Genomic DNA, 14,449 nt, shown 5'->3' with positions numbered 1-14,449 from the left:
CTGCTTCAGATGTGTGTCTCCCTCTCTCTCTGTTCCTCCCCCACTCATGCTCTGTCTTTGTTTCTCAAAAATAAACATTAAAGTGTTTAAATAAAAAGACAGAAACAACCTCAATGTCCATTTAGGAAGAATCTAGCTAAATGCATGATGGCATGTCCAGGCAACAGCAAGCCCTGCCACTTTTGTAAAGAAAGGAAAGATTCATATGCACTAATATGGAATGAGCTCTAAGAACGGAAAGAACAAAGTCCAACACAGAGTGTATCACATGCTACCAGTTGGATAAAGAAGAAATGTATATCGGGGCACCTGGATGGCTCAGTCAGTTAAGCGGTCAATTCTTGAATACAGCTCAGGTCATGATCTCATGGTTTGTGAGTTCAAGCCCCACATCGGGCTCTACTCTGGCAGCATGGAACCTGCTTGGGATCCTCTCTCTCTCTCTCTCTCCCTCCCTCCCATCTCTCTCTCTCTCTCTCAAAAATAAATAAATGTTTAAAAAATTTAAAAAATTAAAAAGATCAGTGGCTGCTTCTGGGGAGTGAACTGGGTTGTTTTTACTATATACTTTTTTATACTGCGGATTTATTTTCTTAATCATATGTGTGTATCACTCTTTTGATATCTTTTTTAAGGGCTTAAAATGTCACTTCCACATAAGCTTCTCATATCCACCCAAAAGAATTTCCCTCATTATTGTCAGGTCTGGATGTAGAGCAGTCATAGTGTCTCTCCTCTCCCTCAGACTATAGCACAACCTTATTCCCCTTCCTGAGAGTTGTACTACCCTTGACTTATTTTCATGATACTATAGTGTATGTTTCTGTCACATGCACCTTGAAGCCATTTATTTTTTTTTAATTTGTTTTAAGTTTATTTATTTCTGAGAGAGAGAAAGAGAGCACGAGCTGGGGAGGGGCAGAGAGAGAGGGAGACACAGAATCGGAAGCAGGTTCCAGGCTCTGAGCTGTCAGCACCTGAGCTAAAGTCAAACACCCAACCAACTGTGCCACCCAGGCACCTCAAAGCCCATTTATGTCCTTCAATGTTGGAATTCTGGTGTCATACTCTCCTGCACGTGGCCTGTGGAGTCAATAAATCTTCTGTGTCCTACAGTGGGTACTCCCAGGGGCCAAGCAGTGCTTCATACACAGCAGAAGTTTAATTACTGCTTGCTTGCTGGCTGGTCATTGCATGGATAATTTTCCTTGTAAGGCATTATTACAGAAGCTCAATGAAGACACATAATATGATGATGTTGTATATTATCACACTCCAGAATACGGCATCCCAAAAAGCCCTGGGCCCATAGGATCTCTTCTGCTCCTTAGATAACTCTGGCCAGCTCAATTTCCACACAACACAGGATTCATGAAAGGCCAAGTCAATGATGAATGTCTTTGGTGTTCATCTGAAATGTTCCAACAGCCGCCATTTCCTGCTCCTTCTGCTTCCAAACTCCTGATGCTGCAACTCAGCTTCCAATACATGCTCCAGAACCCCCATACTCCTTTGGCATATGTTTTCCTAGTTTTTACCCCTCACACCTACTCCAAAATGTGGTCTGTCCACATTTGTCTCAAGGAAGCCAGCCAACCAGCCACACAGCTCCCAGGGGACAGGGATAAGGCAGGACATGAGCAAGTGCATTCTGTGGCTCTTCCCCATGAGACTGAGTGGCCCTGGATCCAGGAATCCTGGGATCATCTGCTCCAGTGTGAATAAGGCTGAGAGACACTGACAGCTTACAAGGAGTCCCGACCCCTCTCCAGTAGGAATTAAATAGACGTGTGTTTAGTGATGGGCATAAGTGTCCTTTGGCTGCGATAGAGAGGAAAAGCACAGGATACAGAGGGGGCACATTCAGAAAAGAAATACAGAGTGGGGTAATTGAAGAACCAGGCTCCATATGCAATAGCCACTGTTGGGGTCTCTGGTCTCTGAGTAGGACCTCTTCCTGCTCACCCTCATCCCTTTCCTGGGCTTAGCCAGTCTCGGGCCTGGTCCTCACTGCCTTGTGGAAGAGTCTGGCCTGAGGACTCTGGGGAGCCCAGCTGAGTGTCTAGTTCCCAGCTGCTTGGCTGACTGAGTCTTACCTCCACCATGTGCTGTGGAGAGCACTCACCAGCACTCAACACGTCAACAGAATATGGTTTCTAATTGTGAAGAATTTGTGAAGAAGCTAAAACAGATTTCTAATAATGTGTTTTTAATCAATAATGTGTTAATAATCAAACATCACACTGTAGACAAAAACTGGTCTCACTGCCCAGCTATTAGGACAGCATGGGCTCAGGGTGATTTTTCCACTCAGAAATGGGTTTACTTCGCACCATCTACTCTCACTCCTGCATTCTCCCTTGTAACCAAGAGGCCAGAAGGAAAGGTTTAATATGCATTGGGGGAGGTTTTCCTTTGTATTTGAGGAAAGCCTAGGTCTGATCCCTCGGAGAAGCTGCCTACAGCTTACAGCTAGTTAGTCCATCCTCACGGGGTGGAGCTGTTTCTTTTCCTCTGAGTCACCATTACCTTTCCTTCCCCTTTGGAAGATAGGCCTGGGTAAGGGGAGGGTCTAAAAACGTAGTCATCTCAGATTAAAGAAGAAGAGAGATGAGTAACTCTTTAGAAATCCAGGGGGAGGGATCTTGATGCTAATAACAAGAACACTTCTGCATTTGCTTAGCATTTGAGAGACTTGCTGTGTGTCTGTGGACCTGTTTTGCAGTCTTTTGCAAACTACCCAACCTCTCCACCCATTCTTGTCCAGTCTGTAAGTTGAGAGATATGATTTAACCGTCTTGGCTGAGAGAAATCATTTTCAAAACAAGATGTGGACTCTGAACAAACTCCCATATCCTCTCCAGACTAGGCACCATTCTGTAGACTCATGTGATATCATCCATTGGGCTGAGTCCCAAAGCAGATGCTGGGATGTAAGAGAGGAGAGAACAGCGACAGCAACTAGGAATATACACAAAAGTTCTCCAGCTCCCTGCGGCTCAGTCGACCAGGGTTCTGGGCTTTGAGTTGTCTCTTTCCAACCTGTGGAAGAAAAGAAGAACTTCAAACCCTTCCATAGGAGATCTTCGCAACACCCTTGAGAGGTATGAATTATTACCCCCCATTTTACAATTTAAAAAATGAAGCCTGGAGTGGTACAACAAATAACTCAGGGTCAACGACTAGTATGAAATAAAGGAGGGGCTTGAATCCAGTTCTCCTGGCTCCAATTCTAGTGGGTGGTTTTGTTTTTTTTTTAACGTTTTATTTACTTCTGAGAGAAAGAGACAGCATGAGCAGAGGGAGGTCAGAGAGCGAGACACAGAATCTGAAACAGGCTCCATGCTCTGAGCTGTCAGCACAGAGCCCAATGAAGGGCTCAAACCCACGAACCGTGAGATCATGACCTGAGCCAAAGTTGGCCGCCCAACCGAGCCACCCAGGCGCCCCCTAGTGTTTTTTTAACCACACCACAGTTCTTCATGACCCCACCCTAGATTGTGGTGGCCCACTCAGTGTCCTCTGCAACACTAGACTGTCCAGTTGACATTAATGTGGGGCTACAGCTGAAGTGCCAGGAGTCCCAGCAGACACCCATCTGCCTTCTCACTATGACCACTGGCAACCTCTTTATTGGACCATGAGGCTAGTGGGTGGGAGTGCCCTCCATGCCTTCATTTCTCTGAGTATAAATGGGAAGTATAATTATGTCTACCTCCATAGCATTCTGTAAAGATCAAATGAGATAATTTACTTGAAGTCACTATCAGGCTGCAATATACATAATACACCTCCAATACACCCTCAACTGTTGAGTCCCTACTTTCCATTCCTTAAATGGTCTGATGGGAATCAATTCAACTACCAACATCAATGGTTACTTTATAGTGTCCACCGCCAGTAGCAGCTTAAGATGGCCTATGTCCTAGAATGGTTCCTAATCACTTGTTAACTTTAGAAGATCATTTAGATTTACTTATCTTCCCTTCTCCACACTCCTGCCCTACACACCTTGGAAAGGAGAGATGTCCAATGTATGGCTCATAACTGGGAGAATAACCAGAGGACAGCCCTAATGTAAAACCCAAGCTCCGCAGTAGGATACAACACCAACACATGATATGACCTTGAATTAGACCCTCACTTCCCTTGGACCACAGTTTCTTTGTCTCTAAAATGAAAAGTTGGATTAGAAGTTCCCTAAAATCTCTACAACTCTGAGACTCTATGCATGACTTTTTCACAAGTATACAACTTCAAGGCTCTTCTATGGGCACTGAACCCATTCAGAAGGAACTCTAGAATCTTACCTCTTCATAGATAGTATTATTGAGGGATGATCTGTGGCTCTTCTTGGATTCAGACTGGAAATTCAGAAGGTAAAGAGTGCTTAACTTCAGGTTGGGAAATGTCCCACTCCTAACTGATGTGAGGCCCCAGAACAGACCTCTGAACCCACAGCCAGAGGTAAATAGAATCTCCTATCCCAAGAGTAAACAATGGAGTTTATGGTTTCCATAAGAAGGCACAATACATACTTCTGTGTGACATGACATTTCTGAACCAAACTCAGAGTTTGGTATCCCACACCCACATACCCCTCAGGCACACACATATACACATTCCCAGCAAATACACACATGTCCTCCGACAGCCCTGATACAAATACCGCCTCCGACCATGCATCTCATCAACACATAGCAAATGCACACACCCTTAGCATAAGTTTTAGCACACACATAAGAACTGACCGTAACACATACCCTGACCCTGATCATGGTGAAACACTAGAAACATTGAAATTCAGCACTCTCAATAGTATGTAGAGTCTCCATAACAACACCGAGCATGTGGCCCTGGTGCCTGGGACCATCCATTTGTCCGTGTATTGCAGCACATAACTTCAATATAAATCTTTCTTATGGTGGAATCCAAGTTGATTGAAAGACTTATTGGAAGGACAGTGAATAAAAAAGCCTTAAAACCTGTTTTAAACCTCTCCCTCATTTGACTCTGACCTGTGTGTACTCAACACTTCTACAGTTCGGCATATTCCCAATTTCCCATACTACCATGTTAAGTTAGTGTCTTCATACTGTGACTCCAGCCTCGGAAAAAGCATTCTTCCAACCCCTCTCCCATCCAAGGTGAAAAGATGACCATGGGCACCAGGTACACATAAGAGTTGTGAGCTCAGCTTAGATCAGGATTTAAGGGGACTATGATGGGTTGCCTCAGCCTAGAGCCCCCCACCAGCAGATGACTGACCAGAACCTTTTTCTGGTTGCTGAAAGTCACCATTGTGTCTCTTTAGGTCCAGGCTACTCCTCTGGCTCTGGGCTATATTCTCCCACCTTGGAAATCCCTCTAGTGTCTCTCGCCGCTATAACCTCAGCTGACCTCCTGAGGACTCCATTGTCCCTCTACACAAAGCACTACCTTTCTGCCTCTGACTGTCTCACAGAAACTCCTAGAAAGCCCTTTAATCCACTGTTCTCTTAGCCACCAACCTGTTATTTTTCTCCAAATAGAACCAGAAATGCATTTCTAGTTGGCCCATTAACATTTAAATAGAGCCCTTTAACCCGAGCTGCTCAGAAACACACACGGAAGACAACTCACACGGAAGCGCACACACACTAGGCAAACATGCACCTGCCTATGCACACGCAAAGTAAACATCTGCACCCACAGCACCCCCTAGAGAAAGAGACTTACCTTCCGGGAAGTCTGTACCAGTGCATACAAGGTATTTGTTTCTTGTGATGTGGAAGCAGAAGGCTAATGAGAAAACAAGGAAAAGAATTTCAGCAGCATGGTTTCGGCACAATCCTAGGTGGGGAGGTCACCTCTTCTACCCCTCCTCCCAATTCCTCCCAGACAGAGCTCACAGTATTAGTCAAAGGAGCCCTGCCCTTGTCAGGAGGTCAGACAACCTGAATGCTAGCCCTGCTGTGTCAATAAAGATAGCTGATATTCATTCAGCACCTATTGTGTACGTAGTCTCCCCCAACCCTTATAACACACCTATACGATACGAATGATCACCACTTACCCCATTCTACAGATGAGGCTCCTAAAGGGTAAATTGTCCAAGTCAGACAGTAGATTCACAGTAGAAGCAGAACTTAAACTCCAGACTCTCCACAGTGCTTTCCTCAACACCTCAAATGTCTCCCTTTGGCAACATGCTTTCCTTCTCTGCACTGAACCACGTGTTCTTAGAGGCAGGTAACCATCCTCCTTCTAAGAACTCCAGAGGGAGAGGCTCTTTCTCACTCAACATCTCGATCTGAGATGAGCTCTTCCTTGCATTTATTCAGATTCCTTTTGTGGGAACCCAATGTGGCCAAAGCCAGAAAACTGGCAGGTATCTTGCATCTCTCTTTAAGGCTCCTTGACTTTGACCCACTATCAGTGAATCCCATTATCTTATGGGGAGCAGGAAGAGGCAACCCCCAACTTGGGAATTCCAGAGTGGCCATGAGAGTTGAGCGCTTCCCTCCCTCCTCCCTCCGCTCCTCTCTTCCTTCATTGTCCTCCCTTCCTCTCTACCCCATTCATCTTCTCCTCTTCCCCCTTCTCTTGATCTTTCTCTGAAGCCTATTACTATCCCCCAGTGATTTTCTTTGCCCTGTAGCTTGGCCACCAAATTCAAGAGGTTGCTCCTTCAGGACTTAATTCTTTAAAAAATAAAGAATTAGGGTCACCTGGGTGGCTCAGTCAGTTGAGCCTCTGATCCTTGATTTCACTCCATGGTGAGTTTGTGCCTTGCATCAGGCTCCGTGCTGACAGTGAGGACCCTACTTGGGATTCCCTCTCTCCCTCTCTCTGCCCCTCCCCTGCTCATGCTCTCTCTCTCTTTCCCTCTCAAAAACAAATAAACATTTTTTTAAAGAGTAGGTTTTAATTTTTAAAAATTAAAAAACTTTAAGTCATTTTAATCAGAAATATTTCATCACTGGCCACCTAGAGGCAGGCACTGTTACCCTTGAGAGAGATACCCTGGCCTAGGTTGTAATGTCATTTTAGCTGCCAAAATTAGAGGATATTTCTCCAGTTTAATGGCTGAATTCTTTAATCCCAAAATGTTAGAGATGGGGAGGGACAGGTGGAGTGGAGGCTCAGAAGCCTTTTAGCTCAGCTTTGCCAACTACCTGACTATGTGGCCTGGAGCACATTAGTTAACCTGTGTCTGTTCCCTCATCTGGGAAATGGAGGTGGTATTAGACCTACTTCATGAGACTGTTTTGTGAGATTCATTAAGGAAATAGAAATAGGGGCGTCTGGGTGGCTCAGTCGGTTCAGCGTCTGACTCTTGGGCTCAGGTTATGATCTCACTGTTCATGAGTTCAAGCCCCATGTAAGGCTCTGCACTGACAGTGTAGAGCCTGCTTGTGATTCCTTCTCTCTCCCTCCCTCTGTCCCTTCAGGGCTCTCTCTCTCTCTCTCTCTCTAAGTAAATAAAATAAACTTTAAAGAAATGAAAATAGAGGGGCACCTGGGTGGCTCAGTCAGTTGAGTGTCCACCTTCAGCTGAGGTCATAATCTTGAGTATGTGGATCTGAGTCTTGTGTTGGACTCTGTGCTGATAGCTAGCTCAGAGCCTGGAACCTGTCTTTGGATTCTGTCTCTCCCCTCTCTCTGTCCCTCCCTTGCTCTCTCTATCTCTCTCTCTCTCTCAAAAACTAAATAAAACATTAAGAACTAAATAAAAAATAAATTAAAAATATAAAAATGAAAATAGACATAGTAAGTACTTAATAAATGTTCTTGTTAAGTCATAATAAAAGAGAAAAACCCAGATCTGTTCTTTCCTGAAAACAGATATAATAAGGAACAGAGATTTTTAAAAAACTATAAGGGCCCCCAGTATTGATAGTAGCCAGGAGGGAGAACAGAAGCTGGGTGCCGTGACAAGCTCCCTCTTCATACTAACTATCTGGGTCACACCTGCTGCAGGCATGCAGAGAGAAAGAATGCCTGCCTCAGATTTCCTGGCCCTGTTCAGCTCTGCCAAGACACTTCAGAGCCACATGGGTCTTTCAAACAACTTCAAACACCTGAGGCCAAGCTGCCTTTTAGACTCTAGGAGCATCAAGCTCTTATTCCGTCATTCAAAAGCGGGAGCTTCCGAAAGGCATTAGGAAGCCCCATAGACAGGTATGGAATGGATTTGAGAAAGCAGAATGGTACCTGGGACTGGATCATGGAGTAGATGGTGTTCCCTTCTCCAGGGGGATTCAGCTTCTCCTCCTGCACAAGAAATAGTAAAAGTCTCAGTCTGTTAAGCGTCTGACTTTTGATTTTGGCTCAGATCATGATTTCACAGTTTGTGAGATTGAGCCCAGCGTCAGGCTCTGCACTGATGGCACAGAGCCTGCTCGGAATTCTCTCTCTCCCTTTCTGCCCCTCCCCTGCCTGCTTTCTCCCTCTCTCTCTCTTCTCTCAAAATAAATAAACATTTTAAAGGGGCGGGGAGTGCATCTGGGTGGCTCAGTCAGTTAAGTGTCCAACTTCAGCTCAGGTCACGATCTCACAGCTTGTGGGTTTGAACACTGTGTTGGGTTTTGCGCTAACAGCTCAGAGCCTGGAGTCTGCTTTGGATTCTGTGTCTCCATCTCTCTCTGTTCCTCCCCAACTCATTCCTTGTCTCTCTCTTTCTCTTTCTCTCTCTCTCTAAAATAAATAAACATTTAAAAAATGTTTTAAAGAGGGGCTTCTGGAAGGAGGTGGTCATTAATCATCCCAGGATGGGGAGAAACAGTAAAAAGAAAGACTCGCACTGGAGTCGTTCAGGGTCACATGCAAGGAACCACCCCGGTTTGAAAGGATACCACCAAGTGACCCTGTCTAAGGGGTCTCCTGTCACTTGCTTCACTTTGGTAACTTAGAAACTTGCCTTTGCCACATAACCATTGAGAATGGGCCGAGCCCTGAGTAGGGCTGTGATCTGAGCCTTACTTCAGGGGCTTGAAATTCAGAGGTTTTCACCATTTGAAAGCCCCTCTCTAGATCCAGCCTCGGCAGCCAGTTTGCCCTTGGCCTCAAGCCAGCCCCTGGGCAGCTACGGAGCTGGGTGAAGCCCTGGACACAAGGCCAAAGGCATGTGCCTTTTCTGTTCCCTTCCTGCGCACAGGAGACTGGCTTGAAGGCATTTCATGTTGCCCACTCCCGAGTGCATATTGCCCGGTTGAGCTCTGATGGGGAGCCGGAGGAGGCAAACAGGGTTCCTTAGACAAGGAAGAAGCTAAGAGGAGCAGAAAAATAGCAGCCTTCCTTGGAGGCTAAAGAGTCGTGGGCATCTGGTGAGAAACAGGAATTCCCTGCTTTTCTTTTCTACCCAGACCTCAGTGAAGTGTCTCCAGAAAGGTCAGAACCGGGCCCCAGAGGAAGGCCACATGAACCTGAGACTTGGGCTTTCGGACAGAACCCTGGAGCCAGGAGGGAGAAGCCAGCCTGGGATGAGGTCCCAGAGGGAGGAGCTCCTGAGTCAGAAGCAGAGAAACAGGCCTGAATCTCCCAAGAGGTTTCTTATACTCTAAATAGTTACTTTCCTCTGTTCGCCTTCATAGAGCTTCACCAAAAGGAGGGGCAATTTGTCACGAGCACTTGGGCTTCAGTGACTGCAGTTAGATGCACTTGCCCTCAGGAATTTGTCCCAGTGCCTGTAGTGATGGGAGAAACAAAAATCCTTTGTGTTCCACACTCCATTATTCCACTGCTGAGCAAGGAAACGGAGGGGGTTGGGTAGCTGCCCCAATTCATGGTTCCCACCGAGCCCAGACCTGAGGGAAGTGGCTTCTCTGTTCTACGAGGCCTCACGCATGTGGCAGAGCTGGGATGAGCCCAGCCCCTGTGACTTCCTGCTTCACCTCCTCAGGCCCAGCACCAAGGAATGGGGATAGGAAGAGGGCCCTTCCTCTCCCCCACCCACCCTGGCCCACTGGGCAGTTCGGTTAGCCACGGCCTTCCCCCCCAGGTCTGTCACCACTTCCTGCCCTGTCCAGGGACAGAGCGATGGGCGGCAGCCTGCACCCTTGGGCAGTTCCCTCCCCTGCTCAGCCTCCCCAACCCTCCCNGAACCACTCCCTCCCTGGCTCCAGACAGTGTTGGCGCCTGCCTGCCGAGGCTGGCTAACCTGGTTCCTTTCTCTAGCACCTCAGCCAGACTCAGGTTTCTTCCCAAAATGCCGTGAATGCAGACCACTGAGCCAGCTGCCACACTCTTAAGCTTTGGCTGCTCAGGCTGGCATCCTCCGCAGCCTGGGCAACAATCAAGGGACTCAGAAAAGTAAACTTGGACTTGCAAGGGCACGAAAAGTCGTGGCCAGGCGCAAAGGCGCAAAATACGAGAAAGCTGGATTCTTCCCAGGGGTTAGCCCAGCTGGAGAGCCTGGGCAGAAACGAGGACACGGGGAGGGGGGGCCTCTGACGCAAGAGCAGAGTTCTGCCCTCTGCTGGAGCTTTGTCAGGCTCCATCCTTCTCAGCAGGTTTTCTACTGTTTTCTGCTTTTCTTCCACAGCCAGAGCTAGGAGGCTGCTGGGGGAAGATAGATGGAAAGGCTACAGATCACTTGGCCAGGGCGCTAATGTCGCTGCTCCTGATGGCCGTCCTCCCAAGAAGCATTTGCCAGGCCCATGAAGAGAGACCCCGAGCCCTAGGGTACCGTACTTGATTCCTTCTAATTTGCACGTTGTTGACGTCTTCATAAACTGTCAGAAATTCCTCTGGTCTGGACTCTGTGAGAGAAAAGCAGCAGGGACAGAGATGTAGAGAACTCCAGAGGGCGTCCCGTCCAGGCTTCTGCTTCTCATGGTCCCGCCTCCATCCCAGATGGCCAAGACCTCGAGAAAGGTTCTAGAAAGGAGGCAGATTAGTGCTCTCCCCAGAATACCCGCGGAGCATGGGACCAGCAACCGCCCGCCGTACCTACTCCATCAGGCTGGGCAGGCCCCCAGCAAACCAGCCACCAGCAAGCAAATCTGCACCTTGGGCTGTAAACACCTCGAGGAACCCCAAAAGGTGCGAGCTGGGAAAAAGAGCCGGGCAGCACTGTTTCCTCTCCACCCCTCACATGCACACACACATCCCAACGCTCCAGAAAAGAAGCAGGTGCTGTGCTCCCAGGCGTATGCGCTGGGGATGTCAGGTGGGGCAACAGCACGTCCTGGGGACCCTCCACTTACCTGGCTGCTTCCTCTTCCTCCTCCACACACAGAAGCCGATGAGGGCGCACAGGAACAGTATGATTAGAGAGACCACGATGATCCCCAATAAGTGCAGAAACTCATCTTCTAGGGACATGGAAAGCATGAGGCCTGAGCTCTCAGCCTTCTCTCTTCTCCCTTCCCACCTGTCTGCCACAGGACTTGCCTCAGACCCAACTCCTCTCTGAGGCCCCGTTGAGTTCATCAGCAAGGTTGTCTCTCTGTGCAGTGGGGTGACCTCCCCTGAGTGATGCTAAGAGCATGGATACTAATATCTGACAGGCCTGTCTCCCTGGCCTTGGGCAAGTCCCTTAACTTCTCTGAGCCTCCATTTTCTCACTTATAAAAGGAGAAAATGTTGGGGCGCCTGGGTGGCTCAGTAGGTTAAGCATCTGACTTCAGCTCAGGTCACAATCTCACAGTTTGTGACTTCAGACCCTGCCTCGGGCTCTGTGCTGACAGTTCAGAGGCTGGAGCCTGCTTCAGATTCTGTGTGTGTGTCTCTCTCCCCCTCCCCTGCTCACATTCTCTCTCTCAAAAATAAACATTTTTCAAAAGGAGATAATGTTATCTACATAAGGGCATTGATTCCATGATCTAATATTTACAAATCATCTGGCACAGCATACGTTACATCTGTCCATTCTCTTCTTAACTCAACAAAATTTATTGTGTCCCACTATGTGCTGGGAAATTCTCCTATTTCTTCTTCCCTCCACTCTGCCTCCATTGTTCTTCCTCATTTGAACTTCTACATTTAACGGCTATGTCACGCATGTAGCCTGATGTGTAAGCCCACCGGCAAGGGGAGAGGGGAAAGGAATTACGTACTCTTCACAAACATTACCTCATCTAATCTCACCAGCAATCCTGGGAGGTACCTGTTATCATCCCTCATATCACCCAGTAGAAAAATTGAGGCTCAGTGAGGTTAGGGAAACTGCCTGAGATCCCAGAGCTAGTGAATCATGAAACCATAGCTGACATGACCCAAAAGCCAGTGTCCCTGTCACTCCAAATCGCTTCAGCTTGTTCGTTTCTTTTTTGCCCAGGAATGCCTAGTTTTCTTGCCCCTATTTGGCTGTAAGTTCTTTAAGGACAGGGACAGCACGTAGGTTTTTGCCTACAATGCCCATGGTGATGACACATTAGGGTCTTTATTTACCTGATAAAAATTGGTGCAAACTTAACTCAGGGTAACTCTTAGGATGAGAATAAGCAATAAACCAAGAACTCTTCCAGGAGCCCTTGTGATTATCCTGATATTCCCATGCCCCAGGGCACTGCTGTTACCTCTCAGGGAACTACATGGCCTGGGGTGGGGGGGTATCATTCGGGAGGAGGAAGCAAGTTCTCCAACAATTTCTCCGAGGAAGGAAGGGATGATCACCAGCCATAGCAGGGCTGTGACTCATCAAACAAGCATTCCCTGAAATGAAGGGAGAACTCACATCTCCTGGGAGATTCTTGATGGGGATAAAATTCTTCCCAGACTAAGATAGGGCTGGTTTATGGCAACTGTGTGCCCAGAGACCAGGACTGCCCCGAAGAGATGCTGCGAGGCACTTGAGGAGGCAGCCAAGGGATCTCACGTGCCCAAGTGTCTCTGGCATGAGCCTGGCCATGGGGTCCAACATTTTCAGCCCCTGTTAGAGTCCAAAGTGCTCCACTTACGCTTGGAGTGCCTGGAGTCGCTCCGGCAGTGCTGGATGAAGGTGTGGTTTACCCAGCTGACCGAGTTGCTGACATTGCAGGTATATGTATGCGAGCTGTTGGCATCGATCTGGTCCTCCAATCTGCTGAGATTCCTTGCTGTCTCTATCAGCCTACTGCCTCTATACCAGTCATAGCTCACATTACCACCTCTGGAGACGGAGCAGGACAGAATCACTTGGCACCTCCCTCCATCCAGGACCTTCTGGTCCTGTAATATGTGGGGCTCCCCTACATGATCTGGAAGCAGAGAGTCTGGTCAGAAAGGCACTGGAAATAAAGGCCTTACAGGCGTCGAGGGGCAGGCTGAGCTGTTCTGGAACTCACCAAATACGGAAACCTCGAACTCGTGACACTTAACTTCTCCAACCTCATCAGTCACCGCTAAGATGTAGAAGCCGCTGTCCTGATGCTCAGCTGCCTGGATGATAAGACTAAAGTTCGTGGTTATAAAATTGAATTTCTTGTTGATGTGATTCAAAGTCCAATTTTCATAGGTGTAACAATTAGACATATTCTTCCATTTCAGTATCAAAGAAAATTCCGAAGCTGGGGGCACCTGCCTCTTCCATTCAACAGAGATTAGTTTCTCTGTCTCTATCGGGGGAGGCTGTAGCTTGAGAGGCACTCCTGAGAGTCCAACCACACGTTCAGCAGAAACTCGGCATTCTAGAAAAGAGAACCCAGCTGGAGGAGGTAGGAAGGGTGTCAGCCTGAGCACTGTGGGCAATCGGATGTGACTTCTCTTGAGCTAAGAGGATGGGACCATGTATGAGGAGCCCAGAGCCTAACATAGCCTGGAAGTGTACTTCCTTTTCCTGCCTCCTCTCTCCCCAAGCTCTGTCCCCCTTGTTTGAAGGAGCCCACCAGCCAGTCATCGTGGCTAAGACCTCTTGACTTCTTACTGTGGGACAGCAGATTTTAAACACTTCATATGTTTTAACTATATTGAACTACATGTTTTAACAGTGGCCTTATGAGAGTTTTTATTCTCATTTTACAGGTGAAAAAGAACTGAGTTAGAAAGAACTTAAAAGTAACTAACCCAAGCTACACGGTGAGAAAGATGATCTTGAAATCCAATCAATTTGTCTTTACAGGATGGACTCTTAACCACAATGTTATAAACACCATATCTGACGTGACTCCCTCCCTGCAGCACTGAGGTGCAGCTACTAGTGGTCAGCGGTGACTGCTGGAAATTCTGAAGGGCCAGACCCAGTATGACTGACCTTGCAAGCTGAATCCATAGCTCACTCCGCTGTCCACCCACAGAGAGATTCATAACCCTCTCTTGTAGCACTCAGCACATCAAACTGTGGTCATTACTTATTAATATGTTTGCCAATTTTCTAGTCCCTAGAAAGCCTCCATGAGTATTGCTCCCTAAAGAATAATTAGAGACAAATTAAAGTACACTGCCTTGGTGTATCCCAGCACTTGTCCTCTCTAGGGATCAAGAAGTATGCTAATCAGCACTCTCAACAATAGCCAAAACATGGAAAGAGCCTAAGTGTCCATCAACG

General features: G+C 47.4%; 1 protein-coding gene across 3 annotated transcripts in view; it reads right to left on the bottom strand.

The window, feature by feature from the left end:
• Window positions 1-2,189: 2,189 nt before the first annotated feature.
• The window catches only part of CD244 (CD244 molecule), a 28,917-nt gene continuing 16,657 nt past the window's right edge, over window positions 2,190-14,449 (bottom strand). The window contains exons 2-9 of one of the 3 annotated variants that reach the window (XM_077760101.1): window positions 13,251-13,592; window positions 12,885-13,163; window positions 11,190-11,297; window positions 10,675-10,742; window positions 8,197-8,256; window positions 5,719-5,781; window positions 4,311-4,364; window positions 2,190-3,042 (exon numbers count right to left, since the gene is read on the bottom strand). In XM_077760101.1, the coding sequence (XP_077616227.1) occupies window positions 2,962-3,042; window positions 4,311-4,364; window positions 5,719-5,781; window positions 8,197-8,256; window positions 10,675-10,742; window positions 11,190-11,297; window positions 12,885-13,163; window positions 13,251-13,592 (1,055 nt within the window). In that variant the 3' untranslated portion in view covers window positions 2,190-2,961. The remainder of the gene's footprint in view (window positions 3,043-4,310; window positions 4,365-5,718; window positions 5,782-8,196; window positions 8,257-10,674; window positions 10,743-11,189; window positions 11,298-12,884; window positions 13,164-13,250; window positions 13,593-14,449) is intronic. The other 2 variants (XM_077760102.1, XM_077760104.1) reach the window with 2 other exon arrangements.

Source organism: Crocuta crocuta, unplaced genomic scaffold (assembly GCF_008692635.1).
Source record: "Crocuta crocuta isolate KB4526 unplaced genomic scaffold, BGI_CrCroc_1.0 scaffold133, whole genome shotgun sequence".
Taxonomy (NCBI): Eukaryota; Metazoa; Chordata; class Mammalia; order Carnivora; family Hyaenidae; genus Crocuta; species Crocuta crocuta.
The sequence above is the reverse complement of the archived record's forward strand: the minus strand, read 5'-3'. Positions and strand labels throughout refer to the sequence as shown.